This window comes from Carlito syrichta, unplaced genomic scaffold, assembly GCF_000164805.1.
Source record: "Carlito syrichta isolate Samal-C Ts95f unplaced genomic scaffold, Tarsius_syrichta-2.0.1 Scaffold315355, whole genome shotgun sequence".
Lineage (NCBI taxonomy): Eukaryota > Metazoa > Chordata > Mammalia > Primates > Tarsiidae > Carlito > Carlito syrichta.
In genome coordinates, this window is record NW_007259451.1 from 456421 (window position 1) to 476201 (window position 19781).

The 19781-nt window shown below is 42.2% G+C and overlaps 1 protein-coding gene across 1 annotated transcript; it reads left to right on the forward strand.

Annotated features, from left to right (window-relative positions):
* Window positions 1-2781: 2781 nt before the first annotated feature.
* Window positions 2782-16284, forward strand: LOC110594435 (RNA polymerase-associated protein LEO1-like). Its single transcript, XM_021706206.1, is given in 11 exon segments — window positions 2782-2833; window positions 3225-3407; window positions 4059-4153; window positions 4832-4977; window positions 6656-6740; window positions 8910-9004; window positions 9835-9969; window positions 12139-12274; window positions 13159-13345; window positions 14179-14276; window positions 16174-16284. Coding segments are annotated over 11 exon segments (1323 nt in total).
* Window positions 16285-19781: the final 3497 nt, after the last annotated feature.

The window sequence follows — 19781 nt, forward strand, 5'->3', positions numbered from 1 at the left end:
CTATGTATTTCAGCAGGAAGTCTTGGCAGCTGATGGTTACCAGATTCTTTGTTAGGGAGTCACAGTCACAATTAAAGCTACTGTCCAATCTTTGTGACAACCTGGGGGATTAAAACAAGGGAAAAGAGCATAACCCCACTGCAGGAGATGTCTCTTCCTTAAACTTTATTAAAAGATACAAATTATGTTCTGGTAAATTATACTTATTGATTTAAACACTTTAGTTGGGAAAATGACCCTAAGCAATGGCAACTTCTCGTGTTCTTGTAACTTGTACGTTTTGGCCCTAGCCCTGGCTCCTGATTCCATAGGACACATTTCTTTTGTGAACTTAGACTTACTCATAAATGCATCATCTTTTGTGTGTGTGGGAGTCTCACTCTGTCACCCAGGCTGGAGTGCAATGGTATAATCATGGCTACCGTAGCCTCAACCTGCTGGGCTCAGGCGATCCTTCTGCCTCAGCCTTCCAAGTAACTGGAACTACAGGCATGCGCCACTATGCCCAGTTAAAAAATTTTTTTTTTCATTTATTGTAGTGATGAGGTCTCACCAAAGTTGCTCAGGGTGGTCTCAAACTCTTGAGTTCAGGCAATCCTCTCACCTTCAGCTCCCAAAGTGCTGGGATCACAGGCGCGATCCACTGCACTTGGCCTGTATTATCTCTTAAAGCCAACCATTTAGGAAAGATTTATACCATTTTTACAGAATTTGTAAGCTTTTTGTAAACATTAGCAAAATTTCTCCAAAGAATATATCACAAGTCTGCCATGTGCTAATTGATTTGTTAAAGGAAAGGTATTGAGCATACCTAGTTATCAAAAGCTAGTAGGTCCATCTTGACCTGCAATTTCCTCTTTTGGAAGGTTTTTAACTACAAACCCTGTTCCTTTAATAGAAATAAAACTATGTAAGTTGGTTGTCTATTTCTTCTCGCATGAATTTTGGTAGTTTGTGACCTTCAAAGAATTGGGTCATTTAGTCTAAGTTGTTGAATTTATGTGTGTGGAATCTGTTGTATTATTCCCTTAGTATTCTTATAATGTCTGTGGGCTCTGTGGTGATGTCCCTTCTTTTATTTCTTTTTTTTTTGAGTTGGAGTCTCACTCTGTCGCCCAGACTGGAGTGCAATGGCACTCTCCCAGCCACTACAGCCTCGACCTGCTGGGCTCCAGCGATCCTTCCACCTCAGCCTTCCAAGTAGCTGGAACTACAGGCGCACACTACCACGCCTGGCTAATTTTTGATTTATTGTAGAGATGAGGTCTCACCAAATTGCCCAGGCGGGTCTTGAACCTGCGGGCTCAGGCAATCCATTCACCTCAGCCTCCCAAAGGCGCAGGATTACAGGCTGAGCCACCAAGCCCGGCTATTTCTTATATTTGTATTTTGTGTTTTCTTATTTCTTTAGTCTGGCTAGAGGTTTATTAATGACAATATCAAGATGTTAAAGAATCAACTTGGTTTTATTGATTTTCTCTATTTTTTTAAGTTTAACTTATTATTTTATTTTTGTTTCTTTATTATTCCTTTCATTCTGCTTGCTTTGAGTTTCTTTTGCCTTTTTTTTTGAGTCAGAGTCTCACTTTGTCACTCAGGCTAGAGTGCAGTGGCACGCTGCTCACAGTCACTGCAGCCTTGACCTGCTAGGCTCAGGCGATCCTTCTGCCTTAGCCCTCCAAGCAGCTGGAACTACAGGCATGCACCACCATGCCCAGCTAATTTTTTTGATTTATTGTAGACATGAGGTCTTGCCAAGTTGCCCAGGCTGGTCTCGAATCTGTGGGTTTAGGCAATCCTCTCACCTTGGCCTCCCAAAGTGCTGGGACTATAGGTGTGAGCCACCGTGCCCGGCCTGGGTTCCAAGTTTTAAAAATTGCTGCCTGTTTTATGGCATAGGATATGTATCAGATCCAGGATTTGATTTTGTCCTATTTACAAGCTGTTATGTTAGCCTGTGGCTATTTGATGGATGTTGGCATGAGTGTACACATAATTAGGCACAAATGTGAAGCCGCTTATATTAATAGCCACAAGTAGCACTATTTTGACATTGTCAAAGTGAGCATTTAGAGGAACCACTATAGAGACACAGAGAAGGCTCCAAGAGCCCTCAGTCTCTGGGCAATGACTATGTGTATAGACTCCGGAGTTAGGTCACTGCTTTGCCCTTTCATTTCCCGTGTGACTTTGGACACGTTAACCAGTTTGTCAAGTTAATAACTTTTGACTTTTAATTCTTGGTCTGTCAAATGAAGACTAGACTACTTCACAGGACTATTTCAGGTAGGCTGAGAAAACTTAGCAATGAAATTTAAGGGAAATTCTTTAGACCTTTTATTTTATTTAAATATACACCTTTATAAAGATGTAATACCTCATGCCTGTAATACCAGTACTTTGGGCGAGCAAGTTTGGAGGATCACTTGAGGCTAGGAGTTCAAGACCAGTCTGGGCAACATTGCAAGACGCTGCCTCTACAAAAACAAAAAGCAAAACCAACAAAAAATTAGCCAGGTGCAGTGGCGCGCAGTATAGTCCCAGTTACTTGGGAGGCCGAGGCAGGAGGATTGCTTGAGCCTAGGAGTTTGAGGCTGCAGTCATGATCATGCCAGTGCACTCTAGCCTGGGCAACAGAACAAAACTCTGTCTCTAAAGAAAAAGGAAACAAAATGATGAAGGATGGGGAGGGTTGATCGTGGCACTAGGAATGTTGAAGGACCTAGGACCACATGAATACTCATAAACTGATAAAAGTCAAGTTAAAACAAATACCTAGTAATGTTAGATCTGAAGGAGATCAAGCCTTTCGAAACAGAAAGGCTTGTTACTGGTAGTTTGTTTGTTTGAGTCGAGGTCCTATTCTGATGCCCAGGCTGGAGTGCAGTGGCACGATCATGGCTTGCGGCAACCTCAACCTCCTGGGCACTTTGGTGATCCTTCCACCTCAGCTTCCTGAGTAGCTCGAACTACAAGCACATGCCACCATGCCCAGCTAATTTTTTTATTTTTTGTAGAGACGAGGTCTCACTTTCCTGCCTAGGCTTGGGTAGTTTATTTTTTATTGAGTGAATAATGAGTGTCTCTGATCTTTAACGCCAGTTGATGGCTTCCCTTCCTCTCTCCCTGACAGCTTCTTGCTTGGGTCACTGACACAGTCCTTTAGAGTGAATTGGTTTCTAGGATTTTTCTGCCTCTACCTCACTGATGTTGTGGCCTGAAAGAATGGGTTTGTAGGACCTGTGATTTTGAAGCCTATACTTCTAAGTGGAGGACAGACTTGGGTGGAAAGCTCAAGCCTCAACTCTCAGTATCCATAGATGGGGGAGAGGCCTTTGGGATCCTGAGAAAAAAAGAGAAGTGGGAGAACAGAGATGCAGAGAAAGAAGGGAGAAAGTGCCTGCCAGGTAACTGTATTAGTAATCTATCACTGTGTAACAAATCACCATGAACTCAACAACTTAAAACAACACACATTTAACACATCACACAGATTCTGAGGGTAGGGAATTTAGGAATGGCTTAACTGAGTGGCTCTAGCTCAGGGTCTCTCCCAAGCTGCAGTCAAGGTGATGGCTGACACTACATTATCTAAAGGCCAAGGCCTCCGATCCTCACCATGGGGGCCTCTCCATAGGCAGTTTGAGTGTGAGCTTACAGCATGGCAGACAGCTTCCCCAAAAGTAAGTGACCCAAGAGAGAATGAGCAGAGCAGAGAAGCCACACTGTCTCTCATAGCCTCGGCTGGGAATTGAGGTCGTATTCCACTGATGACATAGACCAACCATGACACACTGTTGAAGGGGACACTGGGATCATCTTGAAAGCTGGCTATCATAGTGACTTTGCCTTTCACAAACAACTTGGTCTCCTTCTTTCTTCAAATACACTAGTCAGGCTCCTGAAAACCAGGATCAGGGAACCAATTTGAGGTTGGCTTAATGGAGATTTGGTTTACGAATCTTGGGAATATGTCGAAGCAGTGGGTCAAGAACTAACCTGTGTGAAGGATTTTAACTAGAGAAATTAACACTGTGCATTTCCCCACAACACTGAAGATTGCGGTGGGACCATGGATCTGTTTGGAGATATAGATGACATTTCTTCAGAGAGTGACAAGGACAATCAGCCACCTATTCCAGGACAGCGTGTTGTAAGTAAAATCAGTAACCTCAACTGATCCTATTATTCAAGCTAAAAAAAATGTTTCAGAGGCTAATAGGTCTGAGTCGCTCATATTCACAGCTAACCGAACATCTAACGATGGGTGACTGTCTTACCTGTATTGGGAATTTCTGGGTTTTCTTTAGATGGCTGCAGAGTTGCTGCCCTTTTAACGATGTAAGAAGGTGCAGAATGAGCTGTTCAGAATGTGGTTGATGCCAAACTTTAGGGGTTACATGGTAAGGACTCATACTGTGAAAACCTATGATTTAAAGGTTTTCCTTATTCATACCTGTGCCAAGAAGTGTGGGCTATGTTGATATTCTTCTCTGATTTTAAGAGATGTTTAGTGTTGGTAGGTTGAAGAATTTCACCCATCTGGTTCTGAATATACTATACAAAAGTATATATGTCAACAAAACAGATACTTTTTCTAGTAATTCAGGCTGACAGATCTCGTTTCCCATGGGTTTGTTTGTGTTGTTTTTTAGTGGGCGTGGGGCGAGGCTTTAAGTACAGGCTTGGAAAGGTTGCTGATGGTTTTATCCTTAAAGTGGTGTTTACGTTTACTTCCTATCACACCTGCTTCTATCCTACTGCAGGAAGAGTAAAAGCCAGAACATTGCTAATGTCACTTCAAGCTCTCACATTCTGATTCCTTTCTCAGGATGAATATGGAGTGCCTCAGGACCAGAAGGAGGAAAAGCCAATTTCTGAAACCAAAATAGAAGTAGAAATTCCCAGTGTCAACTCTGACTTAGGAAATGAATTGTATTTTGTTAAATTACCCAGGTTTCTCAGCATAGAACCCAAGTAAGAAGACTGATTAAATTTTTCAAGATATTGAATAAATAAAAATATGTAGAAATGTAACTATATTTTCTTATTTATCATGAGTTTTTTAAAAAGTCTCTGAGGCATCAATATCTTGAATTGACATCACAAAAATGAGATATTTCTCACATAACTGAAAAAACACAAATTTAGGAAGTGCTGTGTTAGAAAAATGAGGGCTGGTCATGGTGGCTCATGCCTGTAATCTCAGCAATTTGGGAGGTCAAGGTGGGAGGACGATTTGCAGCCAGGAGTTCAAGACTAGCCTAGGCAAACATAGCAAGACCCCCTAGCCCTGCAAAGAAATTTTTGTTAAATTAGCCAGGTGTGGTGAAGGTGTGTATGGCACATGCCTGTAGTCCAGCAATGTGGGAGGCTAAGGCAGGAGAATTGCTTAAGTCTGGGAGTTGGAAGCTTCAGTGAGTTATGATCATGCCACTGTACTGCAGTCTGAGTGACAGAGACCTGTCTCTTGAAAAAAAAAAAAAAAGATAAATTACTGATAAGAAAGAGCTTTAATGCTAATAATTTTTCTAGCATTTTGGTACTTTCTTATAAATAAAGAAGTCACAATTGATGGAGGTGTTTTTCAGTAGTGTAAAACTAAAAAATTAGAAAATAATAGTGAGAAAGTTTGCTAGGGAATCACAAATGTTCTATGAGAAAATCATTGTGAATCTAGAAAACAACAAAACAGTGTCTATGGGTATTAGGCACTAAGGCAAGTTCTTGTGCAATTAAACCCAACATGTTTTCTTTAAAAAGATGGAAAAAGCCGGGCTCGGTGGTTCAGCCTGTAATCCCGCGCCTTTGGGAGGCTGAGGTGAGTGGATTGCCTGAGCCCGCGGGTTCGAGACCCTCCTGGGCAGGCGAGACCTCATCTCTACAATTTAAAAAAAAAAAAAAAAATCAGCCGGGCGTGGTAGTACACGCCTGTAATTCCGGCTACTCGGAAGGCTGAGGCGGAAGGATCGCCGGAGCCCAGCAGGTCAAGGCTGTGGTGGCCGGGAGCGGCCACTGCACTCCAGTCTGGGCGACAGAGTGAGACTCCAACTCAAAATAAATAAATAAATAAAAAATAAAAAGATGGAAAAATAGGCCATGTATTGCTTACACTTTAGATGACATATTTCATCAAAGAAGATTTTGAATTATTAATTACATTTGGATTTTATTTCAGGCAATATGTTTTAGAAACAAATTCCAATAAATAATTTGCATACTACCTTGAAGGTTTATGTGAAGTTATTTGTCTACTGTGATTTTTAGAAATATATTAGCTGGGCTCAGTGGCTCATGCCTATAATCCCAGCACTTTAGGAGGCAGAGGCAAGAGGATTACCTGAGCTCAGGTGATCCTGAGCAACATGGTAAGACCTTGTCTCTACAATAGATCAAAAAATCAGCCGGGCATGGTGGCGCATACCTGTGGTTCCAGCTACTTGGAAGGCTGAGGCAGAAGGATCACCTGAGCTTAGCAGGTCAAAGCTTCAGTGGCAGTGAGTGTGCCACTGCACTCCAGCCTGGGTGACAGAGTGAGACTCCAACTCAAAAAAAAAAAAAAAACTATTAATGTATGTTGTACAGATAATTAACTTATGTATTATTTACATTCATTATTAATATGGCTAATATGACATTTAAAAACAATTTTTAGGCCTTTTAATCCTCAGCTTTATGAAGATGAATTTGAAGATGAGAAAGTGCTTGACGAAGAAGATAGAATCAGGTTAAAATTAAAGGTACTATCTCATGCTTATTCTTTTTTTCTTTGAAGTTTTTCTTTTCCTTTTTAAAAAATTTTAATTTATTTATTTTAAAGATGTGGGCTACAATTCAGGATTAGGCAAATAAGTATCAAGTTTTTCCTTTCCTAAAGTAAAACACGAGGGTAATAACTTGAGACCTTATGAAAACAATCTTTTATGTCTTCTGTTTGATCAACAAGTAGCTCTTTAGACCTAGGAATTAAACATCTTTTCAAAATATCTTTAGAGGAGAAAGTGTATGCCCTTTTTTATCCCTGTAGAATTGTCACTTTTTTAACTTTTCTTTTTTGCAGTTGCAATTTTTTAACACAAGATAAAAATTTTTGAAAACTGTTAGCTGCTTCCACCCTGGCGTGGTGGCTCATGCCTCTAATCCCAGCACTTTGGGAGGCGGAGGCAAGAGATTGCCTGAGCCCAGGGGTTCAAGACCAACCTGGGTAACTTGGCGAGACCTTGTCTCTACAATAAATCAAAAAGTTAGCCAGGTGTGGTTGTGCACGCCTGTAGTTACAGCTACTTGGAAGACTGAGGCGGAAGGATCACCTAAGCCCAGCAGGTCAAGGTTGCAGTGACTGTGAGCATGATACTGCACTCCAGCCTGGACGACAAAATTAGATTCCAACTCAAAAAAAAGAAAAGAAAAGAAAATTGTTAGATGCTTCCTTCAAGATAAATAATAAGTATATGGAACTGCCTCTGCCTCCTGCAATGGGGAGAGCCTAGCAACTTCCCACAATAGAAATTTCTCTGGCTCTTTATGGATATTCAAATTATGAACAAAAAGACACCTTGTCATTAGGTGATTCTTCTCTAGAAGTCCTGGGATGGCAAAGCAGCACTATTGCTCTCACGGGCATGTTGTCTTCTTGAATGGAGTTTTCTTTTTCTTTCTTTCTTTTTTTCTTTCTTTTTTCTTTTAAGAGACTGGGTCTCATTATGTTACCCAGGCTGGAGTGCAGTGATATGATCTTGGTTTACTGCAGCCTCAAACTCCTGGACTCAAGTGATTCTCCTGCCTCAGCCTCCCAATTAGCTGGGATTATAGGCATATACCCCCCACTCTTGGCTACCAGGTTTCCTATGAACTTCTGCCAGGGTCCCCAGAGATAGCACTGAGCAGGATCAATTTGTATGGGTTCAAGTGTCCCTGTGATAAGAAGAGGTCTTAGTGTTAACTGCTTACTTCATGTGGCTCCGAAGCCTCATCCTTTCTCCTCTCTCCTTTGGAGCTCTTAGTGCGTCTGATAACACCTCTGGCCTGCATCATTCTTAGCTTTTGCTTCTACTGCAATGAACTAGAGCTCAGGAAAAAATATATATATATATTTCACATAGGCATCTCCCTCTATCACCCAGGCTGAAGTGCAGTGGCCCATGAGCACGGCTTACCATAGGCTCTACCTCCTGGGCTCAGGAGATGCTTCTGCCTCAGCCTTCCAAGTAGCTGGGACTACAGGTGCATGCCCTGGCCAATTTAAACATTTTTTTTTTGTGGAGACAAAGTCTTGCTGTGTTGCCCAGATTGTCCTTGAACTCCTGGGCTCAAGCAATCCTCCTGCCTTGGCCTCCCAAAGTGCTGGGATAACAGGAATGAGCCACTGCACCTGGTCTCAGAAAAGATTTAAATAAAATTTTTGGTTAGCTTAACCACCATTTCTAGGTATCTGTAGCAGGTGGGTTTCAGTGTTGCAGAATCAGCTATTTTTTTTTTTTTTAGTTGGAGTCTCAAAATGTCGCTCAGACTGGAGTACAGTGGCATACTCACAGCCGCCGTCGCCTTGACCTGTTGGGCTTAGGTGATCCTTCTACCTCAGCCTTCCAAGTAGCTGGAACTACAGGCATGGGCCACCGCGCCTGGCTAATTTTTTGATTTATTGTAGAGTTGAGGTCTTGCCAAGTCGCCCAGGCTGGTCTGAAACCCGTGGGTTCAGGCAATCCTCTCACCTTGGCCTCCCAGTGTGCTGGGATTATAGGAGCGAGCCACCACGCCTGCCTTATTATTTACTTATTTATTTTTTTACATAAGCTTATTCTATAATTACCTATCAATTCTTGGCACATGACTGCAAATCATTCAAGGAAAAAAAATTAACATTTATTTAAATTGGTTTAACTAACCAATGCCTTTGTGTTTTGAACTAGGTAGAAAATACTATACGATGGAGAATACGCCGGGATGAAGAAGGAAATAAAATTAAAGAAAGCAATGCTCGGATAGTCAAGTGGTCAGATGGAAGGTGAGTGCAAAATGCCTGAAGAGTGTTGACATACCGAAAAGGAGGCCTGAGTTGAATCACGTGTTCTGTGCGGGACCTTATTTTGAAATCATTTTTCATTAAAGAATTGACAAAATCGAATGCCCCAGGTGCTACCTAGGAAACCTGAGAGAAGTAAATAGGGTTGAGGTTACACAGCTGTGCTGGCGGGAGACTTCAGAAATGGCCCCAAGATGTGATCACAAGCCATTGTATCTACCTTCTTGATGTGAAGGACTTGATGTTTGCTCCCATTGGTGAGACCACAGCCACGACAAATCAATATTTTTGAAATATTATGTCTGCTTTGATAATGAAACAGGATTGAGAAAATTACAAAACAGTTATATTGTTTTAAAGAGGATAGATGTGGCCGGGCGCAGTGGCTCATGTCTATAATCCCAGTACTTTGGGAGGCCGAAGTGAGAGGATTGCCTGAGTCCACAGGTTCGAGACCAGCCTGGGTTACTTGGTGAGACCTCATCTCTACAATAAATCAAAAAATTAGCCAGGTGTGGTGGCACACACCTGTAGTTCCAGCTACTTGGAAGGCTGAGGTGGAAGGATCACCTAAGCCCAGCAAGTTGAGGCTGCGGAGGCTGTGAGAAAAAAAAAAAGAGGATAGATGTTATTGCTTTTTACTTGGAAAGGATAGGTCATTTACAGCATCCTTTCTGCTTTTCTGATGAATTCAGTATGAGGACAGGATCCCACAGTTCCACACCATTTTCAGTCAAGCTAACAGGGCAGAATGGAAACTGTAGGTCTCATTCCATTCCCCTCTAACACCTGAACTGTTTTCTCCTTTCCAGCATGTCCCTGCATTTAGGCAATGAAATATTTGATGTCTACAAAGCCCCACTGCAGGGCAATTACAACCAGCTGTTTATAAGAGAAGACACTGGTCTACAGGGACAAGCCATCTTTAAATCCCAGCTTACCTTTAGGTAACTATTCCCATCACACATGATTACCTGCAGTTCAAGAGCAGCTGAAGTAGAAATCTTGTGCAAAAAGCCCAACTAACATAGTTTCATAGTGCAGCTCATCCAGGACCATGGTCTTGTTCTGATACACTTTTCCCAGTTTACCACAAGTTGCTGTTTCTCAGGGAGCCAGTTCACACTATCAGAATTCACAGGAGGTTGATTTATACCACAGAAAACCAGAATATTTACCTGCATTGATCTGTGGCAAGAACAGCCTTGTTCCTACAGCCTTGTTCCTGCAGCTCTGCTGCTCAGGGGTCCCTTTCCCTTGAGTGAAATTGACACAGGAAGCTAGATGATCTTCAGAATGGAGTTTGTGTGTGGCTGCAACAGACCTGACAGACTAGGCTCTCTCCTTCTCTGTGGCTACAGCAGCCTTGCACAGAGCAGACAAATGCCCAGGCCAGTTTATGGCTGTGGCCCCTTCTCTACACCTTCCTTCTCAAGGACACATTGCTGTTAATTAGGAGTCATGTGGGGAGGCCGAAGTGGGAGAATTGCTTGAGCCCAGGAATTCAAGACCAGGCTGGGCAACATAGTGAGACCTGTCTATACAAAAAACCAAAAAATTAGCTGAGTTTGGTGGCATGTATCTGTAGTCCCAGCTACTCAGATGGATCACATGAGCTCAGGAGGCTGCGGTTGCAGTGAGCCATGATTGTGCCCCTGCACTCCAGCCTGGGTGACAGAGTGAGACTGCGACTCAAGGAGTCAGCTTTCCTTGAGAGGTGGGGATCTTCAAAGACAAGTGTTCTTTTAGGGGTTGTGGAAGTATCAGATTGTGGTCATGGTTGCACAATTTTGTAAATAAAAAATCATTTAAAGGCCCAGCACAGCGGTTCATGCCTATAATTCCAGTACTTTGGGAGGCTGAGGAGGGTGGATCCCTTGAGCCCAGGAGTTCAAGTTTACAATGAGCCATAATTGTATTTAAAATGAGTGAATGCTATGTTGTATGAATTATACTCAATAAATCTGTTGACCTTTTTTTTTGAGTTGGAGTCTCACTCTGTCACCCATGCTGGAGTGCAGTGGCATGCTCACGGCCACCGCAGCCTTGACCTGCTGGGCTCCAGCGATCCTTCCGCCTCAGCCTTCCAAGTAGCTGGAACTACAGGCACACACCATCACACCCGGCTAATTTTTTTTTAATTGATTGTAGAGACGAGGTCTTGCCAAGTTGCCCAGGCTGATCTCAAATCCCTAAGCTCAGGCAATTCTCTTACTTTCACCTCCCAAAGTGCTGGAATTACAGGTATGAGCCACTGTGCCCAGCTGTTGGTCTTTTTAAAAACCAACAGGGACAGTAAGGGACAGTTCTGAGGTTGTGCCTCTTGAGAAAGAGTCTTGATCTCACTAATTTCCAGTTTCTTTTTCTATAAAATGGAGATAACAATGTGTCCCTCACAGGGATGCAGTATCAGTAAAGTCAAATACATGTAAAACAAGATGCAGAGACCTGGTACAATACATGGTGCTGGATTTATCTGCTTTATGCTCTCTTCTAGAATGGCATCCAAAAGGTTGTGTGATTCTGAGCCTACGTTTTCTCCTGGTACCCCCTGTTCCACACTGGGACCATATCAACTGCCTGGCTGTTTCACTTCTCACATCCCTCCTCTCTGTAGCCATGCTCTCTCCCAGAGACCTTCTCCTGAGGATCATTGTTCTCTCTGATGTACTTAATTATAAGTTGCCTTCCTTCCACCACGAAGGCATCCATCGTTCTGTCCCAGGACTCCTGGTCTAGCTGTATTGTCCCACTGGGCTGTCACAAGGCCCATGCTGCTCCTGTGACCTGCCTCCTTGATTTGACCTCCTTCCAAATTTTTCCAGATGGAGAGCCCCATCTTTAACTCTCAAATTGTGCCTTCTGGCATCTGCACCCTCCTATGGGAACTGAGATTTCATACTCCCTCTCTTCTCTTCTCTGATTGTAGTTGGGGTGTTCTTTGTAAAAGCCCTTGGCCCAGCCACCTGCCTCTCCTCCCTCCCACTGACTTCCCGCTTCAGCCCAGTCAGCTCTTCCCAGGGTCAGTGTTGTCTCTAGGTGTTTTTTGCTGTGGGAATGATTGCTTCCAAATGTTTTGTGTAAACAGTGAGCCAATTTTGTCCATTTCCTGGCAGACCTCATTCTACAGACAGTGTCACACATAGAAAGATGACCCTGCCACTTGCTAATAGAAGTTCGAAGACACAGAAGATTAGAATCTTACCAATAGCGGGTTGTGATCCTGAATGCCAACGCACAGAAATTATGAAGGTATGTTTGATAAGTTTTATCCTGGGACATTTTGAGTATGGACACCTGTGTTTTCCAGAACATCGAGTCACCATTTTTTTTGCCACCGCTATTTTATTTCTTGTAGTTATCAGGGAGCCAGCTTAACCTGCTAAATGTGTCATCAGCCACAGTAATACCAATGGCTGATGGTGAGATTATAGCAAACAAGGGACTTGGACACGCTCCCTCTGATCTATGAGATTTCAGAGAAAACCGGTGATTTAAAAAGTATAAGCTTTGACAGATATAAAAATGTGTTAGCAAATGGGAAGGTCAAAAGAACATTCCTCACTTGTCCAATACTGGCCCAGCCTTGTGAGCTCTAATGTGCAAACACCAGGGAGACTGAAAGAAAGGCAGCTTACCTTGTGGCTTGGGACCCATCCTGTCTTCAGGAGCGGTGGGGATCTCTCTGGTTGTTAGGACTAGGACCGGAATATCTGGGAACTGTGGGAGTTTGGTGGAGCCTGGGCAGGTCAAATGCCTGGGGCTCAGGGATGAACAGAAACAGCTTCTGCCATCCCAGGGAGTCAGTTCAGTTGTCCGCTGGGCATGGATGGGGTTTCTCAGGTCGGTTGCTTCTCTCTGGGCTCTGAGTGGCAGCACAGAAGATAAGATGACACAGCTCTCAAGGACACGCCTGTGCCAGTTCTGATGGGCTGGTTTGTGTGAGGGGTCCCTTCTGCCTCTTCACCCTTGTGGGTGGTACTGGAGGTGTGAGTGGGAAGACCATGCTCTGAAGACACCTGGGACAGCAGTCATCCTGGACTTGGCATGACATGTTCTTTATGGTAAAAGTTGGCCCAAGTGGGCATGAAAGTAGTTCCTTTTGTAAGTTAAGGAGATCACTTGCTTCTTTACAGAAAGAAGAACGCTTGAGGGCTTCTACTCACCAGGTGTCTCAGACAGCCCATCTGCGGGAGAAGCAGGGCCAGCAGAGGCCAAGCACCCCCTACCAGGACCCTGGGAGTGACCATGAGGAGGAGGAGGAAGGTGAGGACACCTTCAGCCTGGCTGCCATTAAAAACTATTATCAAGGCGACCTCCAAGGTGAGTAGGGTGTGGAGGTCCCATTTTAGCATTTCAGGGTAGCAGTGCTGTCTTTGCTCTAGTGAGCTTTTTCTGTCCTACTGTTATTCACTTAGGACAATAGTAAAGGCCTTTTTTTGTTAGGGCCAGGCTCCCACAGAAAAGGTTAGCTGTGAAAATACGGCATCCCCAAAATAAAGAAAATCAATCAAATAATGTATGTCCTTGTGGAGGGAAATGTATAACATGCAGTTCCCTGTTTGCATAATTTAGGACCTGACACTTAAACTTCATTGTTCTTAAAAATGATGAATATATGAAGCTTCAGGGCTGGGCATGGTGGCCCACACCTGTAATCTCAGCCCTTTGGGAGGACAAGGTGAGAAGATTGTTTGAGCCCAGGAGTTTGAGACTAGCCTGGGCAATATAGTAAGACCTTGTTTCTGCAAAAAATAAAAAAAAATTAGCCAAGTGTGGTGGTGCATGCTTGTCGTCCTGGCTACTCGGGCGACTGAGGCAGAAGGATCACCTGAGCCCAGGAGGTCGAGGCTGTGGTGAGTCATGATTGTGCTACTGCACTCTATCCAGCCTGGGTGACAAAGTAAGACTCTGACTCAAAATAAATACATAAGTAAATAAATAAGTAAATAAGATCAGATAACCTCTCTGAGAACACAAATCAAGCACATCTAAGTCATTTCAGCATGTCTGAGAATTGTTGAAACTTAAAAAATTATTGGTTCCTCAAGGAAATGTCGTGGAAAACAACAATATTCAGCAGAAGGAAAATTCAGGAATTAACAAGTCATCATCTTTGCAGGTTAATCCCATGCCTAAAATTCTTATGCTTTCAGCAGAACGAGCCAGAATCTATTCCTCAGACAGTGATGAGGGATCAGAAGAAGACAAGGCTCAAAGATTACCCAAAGCAAAGAATCTTGACAATGATGAGGTAAGACAAAATTTAGTCCATTCTAGGGGTTTACCCTGTACCCAGGATCCAACTTCTAGGAATGAAGAGGTGTTCACAAACCAGGAGTACAGAGAGATGTCTACACCACTAAAGTTTGGTGAGATAAATGCAGTAATAGGGCTAGGAGTGGCCCAGAGTCTGATACCTATGTTTGGATGGGCCTTGAAGGCTGCACAGAGGAGGCCTCTCTCTGCAGGGTCTTGAAGAATGAGTGGACACTTGCAGACACATGGGCCAGGGTGGGGCACTCCAGGTAGATGGAAAGGCCTGTAAGGAAAGGTGAAAGGCCCGAGGCACCGAGTCTTGGCTAGAGAACTTCACATCGTTCAGTGTGGGCAGAGCAAGGGCCTACCATGTTCACTGTGGGAGATTGGGTATCTTTATTGTTTAGATATAATAGCAGTTGAGAATTATTTCATTTCTGTGTTATCAAAATATTTTTCCTTTTATTGTTTCTTTCTCCCTCTAAGATCATAGGTACAAAGATATTTTCAGTCTAAACTGTCTAAGAGAATCACTATGTTATTGTCCATAGACCATATTAATTCATTCAGTGTTCTCTGAAGACATGCTCTGTTCTAGGTTCTGGAGATACAGGTAGGAATAAACACTGCACTGACAATATTGGTCACTTGTGTGTTCACTTTTCCTCTTCGTATACAATGCACTACAAAGGGGGACCCCCCCAAAAAAAACCTGGAATTATCTTTTGGAGGGCAGGCCCCTTGTACACTCAGAATTTGTTCCTCCAGATGAAATGGTCAACCAAAGTTTTTATCTGGAAGTTTTGAGAAGGTTGCGTCATGACCTGCAGAAGAAAGTTCCTGAATTGTGGCAAATAGGTGACTGATTCTCCCACAATGACAACATACCTGCCCACAATGTTGAGTGTTCAGCAGTTTTTGTCCAAAAACAGCATGATCTCTGTGCCCACCCTCCCTATTCACCTGATCTGGCCCCAGCAACTCTTTTTGTTTCTCTGCATGAAAAAAGTCCTCAAAGGGAAGTGTTTTGCCAATGTGGAAGAGGTGAAACAAAAAACGGCAGAAGCACTAAAAGTTATCAAAATTGATGAGTTCAAAAACTGTTCTGAATGGTGGAAAAAGCATCTTGATAGGTGCATTGCATCAAACGGAGAGTACTTTGAAGGTGACTGAAGTTTAAACATGTAAGAATAAATACAGAATATAATTAAATTCTGAGAGTTTTTGGGTCCCCAATCGTACAGCCAACCCTCAGTATCCATGGGGGATTTTCAGGACCCATAAGGATACCAAAATCCACGAGTATACTTTAGATTGCTTATAATATCTAATACAATACAAATGCTATGTAAATAGTTATTATACCTCGTTTTATTTTTATTTTTTCAAACATTTTTGATCCACAGCTGTTTGAATACACGGATGCAGAGGCCCATCTGTACTGAATTTTATTTGTAGAGATGGGGGGTCTCACTATGTTGCCCAGGCTAGTCTTGAACGCCTGGCCTCAAGTGATCCTCCCACCTGAGCCTCCCAAAATCTTGGGATTACAGATGTGAGCCACCACGACCAGGTGTACTGAATTTTAGGTAGAGAAAATGAAGCAGGGGAAAACATTTCAAGTCATGTAATAGCAATGCCAGTCAGTATAGATTAAAAAGTAAGTGTTCCTCCAGGCCTGACCACTGCCCAGGGGAAAACTAGGTTCCAGTTGCTTGATCCTCCTAGAGACTGGCTGCGGGGACACAGGTTGACCACTGTGTGGGGTGCAGCGTCAAGTCCTACCGGGAAGGGCTGGCTGGCTCCCCCAGTCAGCTCAGAACTATTTTAGATAACATTGCCAGAAACATTTTATATTGAATTTTATGTTTCATCTCTTATCCATTCAGGAGGTGAATCTTCCAGAAAGAGGAAAGCAGGGAGTGAAGAGAAAGAAGTTATAAAGCCCTAAAACGTGCACTCAATGTATTCAACAGTTTGTTTTTAAAACGATGATGAAATGACTTGTTTGGATTTAATGTAGCTGCGTTTGCATAATCCTAGTTATGAATAAAACATTTTCAAAAGTAAGTCCATGCCTTTGAAAACTCAATTTTTCCCTAAGAGAGGACCATTTTTGTAATTGCTCTGGGTGGGTCTTAGGTTTTAGTGCACTCCTGCCGCTCCACCTGATCTGCTTGCTCCTGGTCCCAGCACAGAGGTCTGCTTAAGTTCACCTTGGGTGTGGCCTCCTCTGAGATGTCCTCCCTCACTTGCCTAGCTAAGTTTGGGGCACTGTGCTTTTAGGAGAGCAGGGAGAGCAGGGAGGGCTCACTGGGTACTGGGTACTTTGACCAGTGTTGTGTGGCCTAATTCTAATCCTCAGATCACCTTGCGGGGCAGGTGCTGTTATGCTCCTCTTACAGATGTCGACGCTGATGTCTGAGGAGTTTAAGACTACTGTGCAAAGCTTTTGCTCCTCAAGTAAATACGGTTTTTTTTGAGACATGGATAAGGATCTTACATTCACAGCAATCGCAGTGCTAAGCAGATACTTCAGTGACCTTACAGAGACATATACCCCAAATATCTGAGATATACAGGCACTATTAGGTTTAGCAAAAAAGAGCAGCAGGAAACAAAAACACTAGATTTGACCTCTAGTTTTGTGGCTGCTACAGAAGCTGGAACATAATAGCGCCTAATAAATATTTATTGAATCAACAAGCCAATGGCGTTATCTTGGGCAAGTCACTTAACTTCTCTGACATCAGTTTCCTCACCTAGGTGGGCTTTAGATTTGACCGCATAGACTTTCATGATCAAATGTTTATATTTCTCTACCTTTGAGAGCAGAATACTAGATAAGTTTTTAAAAATGTTTTGCTAAATAGAAGCAATCAAGAAAAAAAATGGCTCATCTCACCCTGCAGAAAATCCCAATTTACATTGTTTCCTTCTCTTTTATACTTTTACAGTGTAATTGCTTTTTTTTTTTTTTTTTTTGAGATAGAGTCTCACCCTGTCACTCAGGCTGGAGTGCTCTTTTATACTTTTACAGTGTAATTGCTTTTTTTTTTAGATAGAGTCTCACCCTGTCACTCAGGCTGGAGTGCAATGGCACATTCACAGTCACTGCAGCCTCGACCTGCTGGGTTCAGGCGATCCTTCTGCCTCAGCCTTCCAAGTAGCTAGAACCACAGGTATGCACCACCATATCCACCTAATTTTTTTGATGTATTATAGAGATGAGGTCTCACCAAGTTGCCCAGGCTGGTCTCAAACCCTGGGCTCAGGCAATCCTCTCACCTCTGCCTCCCAAAGTGCTGGGATTACAGGTATGAGCGACCTGGCTGACAGCATAAATTTCATGGTTGTATAGTACACAGAGGTCATAACCAGATTTGCTTCTGAAAGACCATTTAGAAACTCATTCAGAAGACTGAGGAGTACCAGCAAAATTTATTATACTACTACCAGGTATTCTATGAGGCTAGTCTTGAGGTTCTATGAACAGGACCAGGGCTGGGGAGTCAGGCTGGGATCTCTAGGCTCTCAACCCAAGCAGGTGATGCAAGTAGGCTTAACATTTGAAGGGGAAAAAAAAATTAGCGATTTTGGATCCACATGTGATCAGCCACTCCCACTATTTGCTACCTAAAAGAGTATTTGGTTCCACTGGGCTGAGTATTTTTAACTGGATTGCTTTGGAGGACATGGTGAAGACACTGTCTCCTCACAGCCAGAAAGAGTCCCTGGCACTCATATCCTCTGAGACTTGGTGGGGAGCAGCTCACAACTCAAGCATCTGAGCCTCATGACTCATCAGATAAGGGGGTATGCATGGAGGCTTCCTGTGTGTGAATGAGAAGCTCAACAGCCATCCTCAGAAGGCCAAATAACATTAAAGATTCCAAGTGAATTGCTTTGTTCTCCTAAGTAAGGAAAACTCTGAAAATATTAAATTATTTAACCTTTATCTCTGAAAGTTTCCTCAAACCCATTACATGTTTCACTGATTTTTCTCTTTTGGTTGATGGATATAGGTGACTGATGAGATGTTTTTGTTTTACTGTAAAAATCATCTCTAGTTTTTTCTTCATATTTTATTTATTTATTTATTTTTGAGTTAGAGCCTCACTCTGTGACCCAGGCTGGAGTGCAATGGCACAAAAAATCATCTCTAGTTTTTTTTTTTTAGCAGAACTGGCTCCCATCAGGTCTAGAATGTACTGTATCACAGGCCCTGCTTCTTCATATGTCAACTCAATTCAATCTTATGAAAAGATAAGACCCAGTACTGATGAAATTAGGTTGAACTATCTGAAATTACTGTTTTATGGGCAAAAATGGTCAGATATTGACAATTTTATATGGTTCAACTTAACAACTCAGACTATCCTAACAAAATACTGAATAACAGAAATTTATTACTCACATTTCTAGAAGCTGGAAAGTCTGAGATCAAGATTCAGTTTCTGGTGCAGGCTCCCTTCCTGGCTTGCAGACAGCCATCTTTTAATACACATAATTTCATGTAGACATCTTCACATGGTAGAGAGTCCATGTCTCTTTGAATAAGGACCAAATTCCATCATGAGGGCTCCACCCTCATGATCTCATCTAACCCTAATTATCTTCCAAAGGCCCTCATCTCTAAACACCATCACACTATGGGTTAGGTCTTCAACATATGAATTTGGGAAGGGGCAGGGGAAACACATTCAGTTCATGACAAGTAGGATAAAATAACTTGGGGAAATTGATAAGCTTCTTCCTAAAGAGGGATTTAAGGAATACACCTTAGAACATAGGTACTAAAGAGATTATATGTTTTTACAAAACGCCAGAGTCTACAGGATATTTGATTAACTTTATTGAAATTATTATTCCAGAATATAGTGGTAAGTTCTAAATACCTCTAATACATATTTTTCAAAAGAAACTTCACTGTGCTATTATGAATTTGGTTGATAACATTTTGTACTATTTAAATATCAGTGTTGTAAAATTCATTGCTTTTATACTTACGAAAACTGAAAAGTAAAGCATTTACCGTGTTTTATATATTTTTGCATTAGAAAAAATGTATTTAAATACCTTACTTCAAGTAACAAAGAGTGATGCATTGTTACAAAAGTAATTTTCAAGCTTTTAAACATAACTAAAACCAAATATAATTCATCCAAAAGACTGGAAAAAAAAACTTATTTGAAGTTACAAAGGTTTTTATGCTGTTTGTGTATGCACATTTTTAAGAAACAATTCTTAAAACAAACAACTCTAAAACAATTGAATCAAAAATTTATCTTCTTTTTTGAGTGCAGATGAAGTTTAAAACTCCTGGAAATTGCTACACCTAGAAGTACCAAGAATTTTTCCTTAAACTCTTCTCTCTGAATGTATTCGACTATAATATCTGAAATATTTTAGGCCAACTAATTGCTGTGCATCAATTAAAAAATACCGACAGACTGTAGAAAAAGGGATTAAAACCCCTCATCTATGTATGTTCTAAGGG